At 36.5% G+C, this 12,061-nt stretch overlaps 2 protein-coding genes across 2 annotated transcripts; both read right to left on the reverse strand.

Moving 5' to 3' along the window:
• Nucleotides 1–3,015: 3,015 nt before the first annotated feature.
• Nucleotides 3,016–3,975, reverse strand: LOC102433166 (olfactory receptor 51G2-like). Its single transcript, XM_006094613.1, has one exon. The coding sequence runs from the start codon at nt 3,973–3,975 to the stop codon at nt 3,016–3,018; it is 960 nt and encodes a 319-aa protein (XP_006094675.1).
• A 6,887-nt stretch (nt 3,976–10,862) lies between these two features.
• LOC102433476 (olfactory receptor 51G2-like) lies at nt 10,863–11,809 on the reverse strand. The gene is given in 2 exon segments (XM_014460685.1): nt 10,863–11,560; nt 11,563–11,809. Coding segments are annotated over 2 exon segments (945 nt in total).
• Nucleotides 11,810–12,061: the final 252 nt, after the last annotated feature.

The following is a 12,061-nucleotide window of genomic DNA, read 5'->3' on the forward strand; positions in this document are numbered from 1 at the left end:
AAGATTTAAATTAGAACATTATTGTATGCTTCTCTACTCCACATGTCATGCCTTAGCAGCAATCTAACAGGGTTCCAATATAATAAATAATAAATTACTTTTCAACTAAAGTTGAACTAAAAGAGCTGAAAAATTCAGATTTTTTTTCCTAAGGAAAAGTACAAGAGGGGAGTACAGAACAAGAAAATATCTTCTCATATCTATAGCTAGAGTAAACACAATCCAACTTCTAATCAGATTAACAAATATCCTCATGCTAAAAGAACATTTGCCTACTTCTTATTGCCCAATAAAACATGCCTTAATTTGAACAAAAATCACAAAGGAAAAATAAAAACATACTTCAAAGAGACAATGTAATTTATTATAAAGAGAATAAGATATACTTCATAATATGTAACTATCAAATGGAGACATTAAGTATCTATGAAAAATATGATAAGACTCTAATGTAAATAGAAAATGTGAAAATAACTGATGGACATTGTAAATAGAGAGAAAGAAACTCTAAGAATCAAAAGGACATGATAGAAATGAAAACAAGAGCAACACTGTAATAAAAATAAACAGTGTCTTTTGATGAGCTCATCAGTAGACTAAAAAATAAACATAATAAAGAATAAATCAACTTGAAGGTCAGTTAATAGAAATTTTCCAAACTGAAATGCAGAGGAAAAAAATTAAACACACAGAACAGCACATCCAAGAACTATGAAACAATATGGAATGGTGTAATATATATGTAATTTACCAGAAAAAAAGAGAAACAAATCAGATGAAACATATGAACCAATAATGGCTGAGAACTTCCATAATTAATGATTGAAACCAAACTATAGATCCAGGAATCCCATTCAACATCAAGAAGAAGTAATACCAAAATACTAGTAGATGCATCTAGTCAAATTGTTAAACTGAAGAAACCAAAGACAAATAAAATCTTGAAAGAATCCTTTCTTGTGGAGGGAACATTTACCAGTAGAGGAACAAAATCAGAATTATAGCAAAATCCTCCTTAGACATAAGGCAAGGAAGAAGAGATTAAAATGAAATATTTTAAATATTTAAAGAAAAAGAATCACCAACCTAGAATTTCATATCCAGTGAAAATAGTCTTCAGATTTTAATTAAGGGAGATAGGCAGATGCAGATTTTATCAAACCAAAAAAAAGAAAGACAAAAGGAAAAAAGCAATTCATGCAAGCATTCAAGCTAGCTGACCTGCCCAGAATGAAATGTTGAAATAAGTCCTTCAGATAAAAGGAACATTATATGTCAGAATTTTGGCTCTCCATTAGGAAAGGAAGAGTGTCAAAGAAGGAATAATAAAGGTAAAATATTGTCTTATTTCTTTAAATCTTAATTGATCTAAAAAAAACCCCTTTTATCTAAAGCAATAAAAGAAACAATGTTCTGGTGATTATTCCACATGAATAAATGAAAGAAAATCACATTACTTGGGAAAAGAGGGAGGAATTGGGAATACTTTGTGTATCAGATACTTGAATTACAGGTGAGTGGTATAGATATATTTGAAAGTAGATTAAGACCAGTTCTAAATGTACAATGTAAACTCAAGGCCAACCAGAAATAAATAAAGAAAGAAAGAAATAAATAAACAAACAAACAAACAAACATATATATCCTATATAATAAAGAGCTAATATGCAAATGGTCATCGCGCCCTCCTGCCCTTGCGCCGGGCTGGGGGACATGAGGCCGGGGATGGGGGTGGGGGGGTGGGCCAGCTGGGTCTGGGTCTCACATGATTTTGAGGCGCATGCGGGTGGGTAGGGACTTAAATCTGGGTCCTGCGGTGCGCCCCAGACTCTGACAGGAGGGAGATTTTCATATACATTTTACTAATTTTCTTTCATCTCTGACACTTCTATTATAGAGAAAGGGCAAATGGTAATATTAAAATATTTCCTCTAATTAATTCCCTTTTAATGTGCACAAATTTTGTGCACCGAGCCTCTAGTATGTATATAACACCCTAAAGGAGATAAAATAAAACAATACAAAATTCTCAATTAAAATTAGAGAAGGCAGCAAAATGGGGTGGAATAATATAGGAGTGAAATTAAGAAATCCTAAAGGCCTGATTCTCACATATCTAGAATTACATGAAGATTTCAACTTGCCAGAAGTTTTTCTCAAAAATGTAACCCATTCAGCCCTAACTGGTTTGGCTCAGTGAATAGAGCATCGGCCTGCGGGCTGAAGGGTCCCAGGTTCGATTCCAGTCAAGGGCATATACCTTGGTGCGGGCACATCCCCAGTGGGAGGTGTGCAGGAGGCAGCTGATTGATGTTTCTCTCTCATCGATGTTTATAGCTCTCTATTCCTTTCCCTTCCTCTCCGTAAAAAAAATCAATAAAATATATTTAAAAAAATGTAACTTCATTCATTAATTCATTCTTTTATTCAGCAATTGCATACCAAATACCCAATAAATGGAAAGTGTTACATTCAGAAAAGGGAATGTAATAGTTAAGAGATAAAGAATACCTTTTCTCATGAGTATTTTATTTAATGGAGTGGGGATTTTTAAAAAAATACTCATAATATCATTGTATTTCAGAAATATTCATCACCCCATTTACCAATAATTCTTTCTCCTACACTCTCAGGCAAAGCATTATGGACATCTTTATACACTTGTAAAGTTCCTAGTTATTCTTTAGATTCCTTTTTCATTTAGAATAGAATTTCCCTTCTTGAGCCTTAAATGATATGAACCTTTCCTCTAAAACAGAGGTTGTATCTTAGTTATATTTCTATCTCCAAGGTCTACTACAGTACGTTCAACAGGGTAGGTATTAAACAAAGCTTTGTTCAATAAAAAATTAGTAAATGAGAATATGGTTACTTCTCCCCATGAATGATAACTTCATCTGGAAGATGGTAGTCTCTATTTCTAGTTTTTCTCTTGACTATGGGACTCATTGTAAGTTCAGTGGCTCATTAAACAACTAAGATTAAAATTTCTCCTGCCTTCTTTCTAGAAAAGACTTAATGATCTTGAGGGTCTCTGATGCCAGCGCCATCTGACCGGAAGAGGCGTAGCATCCTTGATCGGATCTGCTTGGTCTTAATGGTGTAAACCACAGGATTGAGCACTGGAGGTGTGAGAAAGTGAAGATAGGAGAGTAGTACACGACTGCATGGGGAAGCCCACCTCCCAAACCTGTGAATCATGGACAGACCAATCATAGGTGTGTAGAAAAGCAGCACAGAACAGATGTGGGAGACACACGTGTTGAGGGCTTTGAGGCGCTCTGTCTTGGAGGCAATGGACAGCACTGTGTGGAGGATCAGCCCGTAGGAGAGGACGATGAGCACGGCGTCCACACCCAGCGTGGAGAGCACTACGAAGAGACCATAGGCGCTGTTGATGTGGGTGTCAGCACAGGCCAGCTTCATGACATCGGGGTGCAGGCAGTAGGAGTGGGAAAGCAGGCGATTGCGGCAGTAAGGCAGTTGCTTCAGCATGATGGGGGCTGGGATGTGAAGACCAATGCTGCGCACCATGATGGCCAGGCCCAAGCTGGCAATGCGGGGACTCGTGAGGATGGTGCCATAGCGCAGGGGGCTGCTGATGGCCACAACACGGTCAAAGGCCATGGTCAGCAGCACAGAAGACTCCATGATGGAGAAAGTGTGGATGAAGAAGAGCTGGGCCAGGCATACATCCAGGGCTACCTCCCTGAGACCCAGCATGTAGATGGTGAGCATGGAGGGCAGTGTGGAAGCAGATAGCCCCAGGTCGGTTACCGCCAGCATGGACAGAAAGTAGTACATGGGCTGGTGCAGGGAGGGCTCTGACCTCACCACCCACAGGATCAGGCTGTTCCCTGTCAGAGATGCCACGTACATGGCACACAGAGGGATGGAGAGCCAGATGTGCACAGCTTCAAGGCCTGGGAGGCCTGTTAGGAAGAAGGAGGTGCTGGTGTAGTTGGAGTCTGACATGATGACCTGAAGGGGGAGTACTCCAATCAGATGTGCATTCACAGGGCCTAGAACCAAAGGAGTTTCTCTATCAAAACCTGTTCTATAACCCAAGACATTAATTCCCCAAAATGTTATTCTGATAATCATGGCCTTATAATCTGCCCAAGTATTTTTTCTAGTTCATACATAAGGAATCTTTTTAAAAAGATGTATTTGAATCATTAAAAGAAATCTTGCAAACATATAATTCTGTCTCAGGAGCCACTCAACACAATTTAACCCCAAATGAGAGTTTGAAACACAGATCTTGAAAGGGACTAAGATAGATTTGTTCCCCAGGCTACATTATAAATTTTGGGAAATGGACTCTAGCTTCCAATATAGTTAGTGTGCCTGATCTGGAACCAGAATCAAGGTTTCTCACTTCCTGTAAGTTTCTCCTTCAAATGCCTTTTAATAGGCGCTTCTGCATTATGGGGAATCTGAGAATTTTGCATAGAGGTATCTTTCATAATTAAAAGAATACAAAATAATCCCTCTTTTTATCTCAACCACCTGTGTAAACATACAAATTCTTATCACACATATAATTTAAAATAAAAGCTATAGAAAAAAATAAATTAGACATTTATATAAATACAACTCATTCTCTAATGTACCTGGTCATGTGGAACATTTAATAGAATGATTCTTAACTTACAGAATATTGAACAGGTATTTCGAAACTATGGATTACTCTTCAGTATTATTCTGATGAGAATGTAGAAACTAGAAAAAAAGACATGTATTTGCCAATGAATCAGTACTTAGATGCACTGGAGAGTAAAGTAGTCTCTAGTCTAGAGAAATACAATGAACTGTTGACAGATTTTCTGTCTTCCTTGAACTTTGGCCACTTTTCATATCCTGTCATCTCAGCTACCCCCTTATATTTAATACATTTTTAATTCTCTGTTCCTTTTTGTTTTTGAGAACACAATAAAGACAATTCAATTTAAAAACTTTAAATCTTCCTTCCTAATTAAAAAACAGAGGAAGGAGATTTCTTGAAATTTCCAGAAATACAGAACATTAAGGAATAATAACAACAGTAAGGACAATTTATTTTTAAAGAATCTTATTTAATAATATATTTGGAGGTGTTTTGTGTTTTTTTATAGAAAACATTTTTTTTCTTTATTTTGTCATCTTTCCTTTCATATATCTTGTGCAGTGCAATCCATTATTCTTCTCTTTGTGAACAGGTCCACATAATAATGAATTCTGTCACCTATTTCTGCAGGTAAACATGGGCAAGTGTAATTCATTACTGTTGTAATTCATTACCATTGTATTTCATGTAAAGCTCTTTTTTTTAAAATTTTGTTTTATTGCTTAAAGTATTACAAAGAGTATACAAAACATTTTCACTTAGGTAATTTTAAATTCTCTAAACCCTTAGAGGTTGTCGGATCAGTTTTCCAGATTAATTGTTAAGAGCTCAAGTACTGTATATAACTTTGCTAAAGTCTCATGGATTATAAAAGGAGAGTCCAAGACTGCAAATAATTCTGACCCAGTGATTTTGTATTCTGGACATTGTTGTTTGTAACTTAAGATAAATGTCAGCTATTAACCAACGGACTCAAGACAAGCTTTATCCTTAAATCAAAGCAAACTATAAACACCCATGAATTTCTATTTTTAAAAATTTCCTATGTAATGGACACTTCTGATTTTCCTCTTATTCTCTACTTCAGTCCTTTCAGAATTAAACTGTCCTAGTCACTTAGATTCTGATAATAGAACTATTAAAAAATTAACAATAAGATCCCCCAAATAAGGAGTCTATATTATTTCAAATATGTAAAAAAATACAATGTGGAAAGAGAAAGGGGTGTTATTTTAGATTGAAAGTTTAAGTTATAGCTTTGTGAGGAGGGGTAATGGAGAAAAAGCAAAACAGCAAGAAGGTGCAAAACAGTTAGAAATTTGTAGGTGCATGGGTGAGTGAGTGAGTGAGTGAGTGACTGGTAGGGAATGTATAGAGATGAATCAGGAAAAATTTCAAGTTATCAGCACAAAAGTTAACTAGGAGATAGGTATCTGTTATAGCTGGAATCATGATAGAAATAAGAGAGTTGAGAACAAAGACAACCTCTAGAGCTAACACAGTCACTTAAGAAAACTGCATTGTACCTGACTGGTGGGTTGGGGATATTCTCAATAATTTAATTTGATAATTTTTTATGTTATCAAATATAATATATTTGATAATTTAATAATTATCAAATTATTTGATAAAGCCCAGCATTTGACAATTTAACAAGCCCTCCAGGTGATTCTAATCCAAACAAAGATCTGAGAATCACTGCAGTACATGGGAAGGTATAGTACTGCTTTATAAGGAGAAGTGAGCAATGCTGTTGCAGGCCCATTAAAGGAAGAAAGTAGAAGATAAGCAAAGGTAATAAATTAAGAATAAAGGAACACTCTTAGATAAAAATTTTAAAAAAAGGTGCTAACCTCTGAGATGAGGCCCCAATGACGCTCATTCACAAGCACAGATTCTTTCATTAGGATTTATCAAATGATCTTACTGCAGATCATTAAAGACCACTAAGCATATGGTAATTATAATAAAGACACTATTTTTCCCTTATAATTTAGCGTACAAAGTAAAATATTTTTAATAAAGTAACCTGTAAGTTAGCTAAATTCTGATGCTTTAGGAAATTGGACAAGTTGTATTGTCTCTTCTACATACAAATTTATGGATTTTTATTCAGTTACTGATGGAGCAACTGTGAAATAAGTTGAGGAAATGTTAAAAAAAACAAAACATTGATTGGGAAGAAACATGCATTCAAATTGTCTGAATGTTCTTTGTGAATTCTCCATCCTACATTCACCCTACACTGTCACTATCTGTATTTTAATTAGAGAAAAAAAACACACAACACATTTCTTTAACAAACTGAAAGATTTCTCACTTTACCCATCAATTTCAGTGAATATCCATAGTGTAAGCAGAGTCAGAATTCCTGACTTTAGTTAACCTATCATTTGAGAAAATGGACCTATAAAAAAAGGCATTGAGATGTTCATATATGTGGAGAATATTGTTTTTGTACATATTGCACTAAGTTGACTGTCTAGATGAGGAAGCTTCATGAGTATATGTGTGATTGTGTGATTTTTCAATTTCTAAGAAACACTTGTTGAGTGAATGGATTTAGTGTGAAGAAGCAGAAGGATATAGTTGAGAAGGCAAGGCATCTGTTTTTGGTCCTGACTTCAGAACAGAAACACTGGGATAAAATACTTAGACGAAATTTGGGCTTAAGCAAGAGCTATTTTTCCAAAATTTCAAGAATACACTATGAACTACTTCCTTATTAGAATTATTTATTTTGGTTTGTCAAAAGAATTTCCATCAGGTGTAAACCTGTGGCATCATAGCAAATAAAGTGGGACACCATGCTGAATTTCCTAACACGGATGTCTACTTTCTTTGGCAACCACGTTAGGATTTCAGATCAACAGCATTAAGAGCCAATATTCTGCCATGATAGTAATATGAAATAATAAGAGAGTGGGTTTCATGTTCCCAAAGGATTCTCCTCTAGAACTATATCCATATACTCACATAAACCATGCTGATTTCAATTTCCCCATCCACTGAATATTGAAAATGGGTAAATTGTACTGATTTTCATAACATACCAATTTTATCAATGCAATTGATGATAAAATATGATAGTGGATGAAAGACTCGAAGAGTTCCTAATATTCTGCAAAGTACTTAGAATGTAAATAATACTTGTTAATATTTGTCTTAAAGTTACTTACTATGATCAAAATGCAAGGAGTTTTCTCAAAGATTATTCTTTAAAGATTTTGAAAGATTTGCAACTAACCTTGATTACCTGGGTTTATCAATTTACATCATCTTTCTGCTACCTTCCATCTTGCAAGAAGTCTTTTCAAACTGTCTTCACAAATGAGCAACTCCCTATATCATTCTGCTTCTCAAACTTTTCATCTCAGCTTGTTTACCTTTGAGAGGAATAGAATCATTTGCCTAGAGCCTCAGGTGCACCTCTATCAATTTGTATTTAAAGCAAGGAGAAATTTTGTGATGTGTTACCAGCCCATTATAATTGCCCATTTAATTGTTTTTATCTATTATGCAAACACAATTGAGGAATAATTCAGGAAACTCGTCCAATAGATCTGAAGATCCCCTTTTCTTTCTCTAAATATTTAATATACTGTACTTAACTCAAAACATATTAACACTATTTTTAAGTGAGCACTAACAAGGGGCAAATGGCTTTACCCCTTTCTTCTCTAAACCCTATGTTATTGACTCACCCACAAGGAGAAAAGAGCTGAGAACATTTCTCATCCTCCTCCAGGTTACAATGGAAGGGAATTTGCAATGAAGAGTGATTTTACAGCAAATCAGCCAATACTTGGATATTATCCCTTGATGAACATAACAGGCACCATGGGCTTTGGGGCAGCAACTGCCTTTAACCATGTCACTGCCAAACAAGTTTTGCAATGGGCTATAAAGAAACCCCATTGTGATTGGAAATCCTTTAGCCCTGTCCAAGTCTGTCTCAGTTACTGAGTACCCTTATATTGTGTTTAAAAAGTAATCGGCTGTTTGTGAGTGCAAGCTTCAATATCAGAAAGACCTGAGTTGAAGATGGTCTCCACTGGTAATTATATAAGTTGCACAAGCTCTTTGAGCCTCATTTTTAATGTCTGTAATATATAATAGTACTACCCTTGGAAGATTATAGATATATGTTTAACAACAAATGGCCCTGAAGTGAAAATGTGTGGGTTTGAATCTCAGCTCCGTCACTTAATAGCTCTGAATGTTTGGGCATGTTCTTTAACTTCTCATTGACTCAGTTTCTCCATCAGTGAAATGGGCACCATGAAAAAAACTAATGCACATCATTGTGAGAATTAAATGGGGTACTACATTAAAAGACTTATAACAGCTTGTCAATACTAAAGTAGTTATTAGTACTTCATTATTATGAAAGACCTGAGTTGATGCTATTCAATATATTTAAATATATAATTCCTGAAAAATTACACATTAAATACTTAATAAATTTTATTGTTATTATTATGTTCATATAAATGCAGCAAAACACCCTTTTTATTGTTGCAACAGAAATAATAAAAGTTCAATGAAATGAAGGACTTTCAACTTTGAGGATATATCTCTGTAGTTAAATAGAAATCACAATTTTAGCCATGGCATTGAAAACCAAGGCAGGCAGCTCATGTCCTACAAAAATAATGATTTATAAAATTATTTTGTTTCACAATATAAATGGAAAACAAAACCAAACCCTGTTCGTTCTGGGCGCACTTATTTGTTACACCCCTGAGTATGAATGAAAGAAAATAGGGAGGCCCCATCTATAATGGATATAGAACATATTCCAACAAATAACTCTAATTCTAGGCAAGATATATAAAATAGGCCAGACATTGAAAAACAGACAATGCTTAAATATTTCATCTTGCTGGTATCCACTTAAAACTCAACACTTTAAAGAAGTATCTCTTGAAACCTCACTGGTTAAGTAGACTCGAACTTAGTGTCTTCCCTCTAAGCTGTATTATCAGCCATGGAAGCACCTGGAGACTTATTGGAGAATTATATGTTTAAAGCTTATTTCACTGAAGTATTTAAGCTTTTCATACTAAGGAAGCAATATTCTATTCTGTTTTCTGTGTACTTTAAATAGGAGGTGGCCCAGCAGAGGTAAATAAATATAATCTAAATGAGTGACTATGTAGGGCAGAAATAAAATGTTGGTAATATGTTTTTTCCGCCTTCCCTTCATAACATTGTAAATAACTTTATAATACAATCTGACATAAAATATTAGCACTTAAGTGAAATACTGTACTTGCTTAACCTATTACTGGTTATGTTTTTAATAGAGCAATTCTATCAGAGAAATTAGTTGAAGCTTTAATCCAGAAAGAAAGACCATGACAAAGTACACAAATCAATTTCTCTAGCTTTTATTTGTTTGTGAAAACCTAGTCTGTTCTCATAAAAATGGACTTTAAAAAATATTATTTAAAGTATGGAGGGAGCCTTAGTTGGTTTGGCTCAGTGGATAGAGTGTTGGTCTGCGGACTGAGGGGTCCCAGGTTCGATTCCGGCCAAGGGCACATGCCTGGGTTGCAGGCTCAATCCCCAGTAGGGGGCGTGCTAGAGGCAGCCATTCAATGATTCTCTCATCACTGATGTTTCTATCTCTCTCTTCCTCTCTTAAATCAATAAAAAATATATTTTAAAAAAAGTATGGAGGGAAAATTGACTTATATATGGAATTTACCATTCAAGAACTATGGCATTTTGATGTAGTTTTTGAGGGCACAGAGTATCTCATTTATGTATTAGAAAGTGAGGAGCAGGGCTTTCCTTTTATTCAAAGGGCTAGGTATAGTTAATATGCAAGTCAGAAGAAAAACATATTTTGATTCACATACTTGCAAAACTTTCAGAAAGTACAGTCAAGTAAGGCCCTTTTGAGCTTAGTTTTGTGGGATTCTAGGTTTTTAGTTGAAAGAGGTCTTAAATGTCATTAAATCCTACTCTTCTAATCTGTTTACTTTTACATGTAACTGATACACTCTCCAGTGGCTGTTAGTTTCCCCTAACCCAAGGTCTCTCAGGCTGACACTGACATCCAGAGAATAAGAAACATTTTCCCCTTTGGACAGGTACTGCTCTGATGGCTGGGGAAGCACCATGATATATTCAGGCATTAGTTTTTGAATAAGTAATTGATCAGAGGAGAGGTACATTCTACCTCCTATGTGATATGTATTAATCAGCAGTCTGACCATCAGAACCAATATTTTGTCCTTTGGGCTCAAAGCTTTTTCAGGTGGAGCATCTTCAGAACGCGTACCCGAATCTCTTTGGTTTTTATACTGTAGACAATTGGGTTGAGCATTGGAGGTACAAGAAAGTGCAGATAGGAGAGAAGCATATATACCTGAGCTGGTAGTTTCTTTTTCCCAAAGCGATGGATCATGGACAGGCTGACTAGTGGGGTATAAAAGAGAAGTACAGCACAGATATGGGAAATGCAGGTGTTGAAGGCTTTGAGTCGCCCAGCGTTGGAAGCGATGCTCAACACTGTCTTCAAGATCAGCACATAGGAGAGGAGAATGAGTACAGCATCTGTCCCCAATGTGGAAAGCATGACGAAGAGCCCAAAGCCACTGTTCACAAGAGTGCTGGACCTGGCCAGCCTTACAACATCAGGGTGAACACAATAAGAATGAGACAGAGCATTCATGGGCTGGAACTGAAGTCTTCCAAGGAGTACAGGCAGGGGCAGGTGAAGGGCAGCACTGCGGGTCACAATGGCCAACCCAATGGCCCCAATGCGCTGGGTTGTGAGAATGGTGGCATAGCGTAAGGGCTCTCGGATAGCCACACAGCGGTCAAAAGCCATGGCCAACAGCACAGCTGACTCAATGACTGAGAAAGTGTGAATGAAGAAGAGTTGCGCAAAGCAGGTTGCAGCTCCCACCTTCCTCTGGCCTAAGAGAAACACCGCTGCATTGAAGGCAGCGTAGAAACTGAGAGGCCCAAGTCAGCCACTGAAAGCATGGAAAGGAAGAGGTACATGGGTGTGTGAAGGCTGTGCACAGACTTGACAATGTACATTATGGTGATGTTGCCCAGCAAAGAGAGACCATAGATAAGGCAGATAGGAATAGCTGTCCAGCAGTGAGCACTCTCCAGTCCTGGGAGATCCATCAGTATGAAGAAGAAGCTGCTGGCATTATTGTTGCTAGGAATTGCCATAACTCTGGGAAGGACTTGCCTGGAAAAAGTATTGAGAAAGCAAAAGGTTATTCTTTCACAGCATTCTCCTACCATCTCATCACATTGGCACCCATAGTCTGTGCTGTCAGAGGACTACAGACTTCGTCTCCTCGTCTCACAGCATGAATCCCATTCATTTAGACATTTACGATAGGGAAGAGTGCTGTCTATCTCTCTTCTGGTGGTTTGCCTTAGTTTTAAGAAGCATACATGGGTCATTTCGAGAAAGAA

The sequence above is a fragment of the Myotis lucifugus genome, unplaced genomic scaffold (assembly GCF_000147115.1).
Source record: "Myotis lucifugus unplaced genomic scaffold, Myoluc2.0 scaffold_138, whole genome shotgun sequence".
Lineage (NCBI taxonomy): Eukaryota > Metazoa > Chordata > Mammalia > Chiroptera > Vespertilionidae > Myotis > Myotis lucifugus.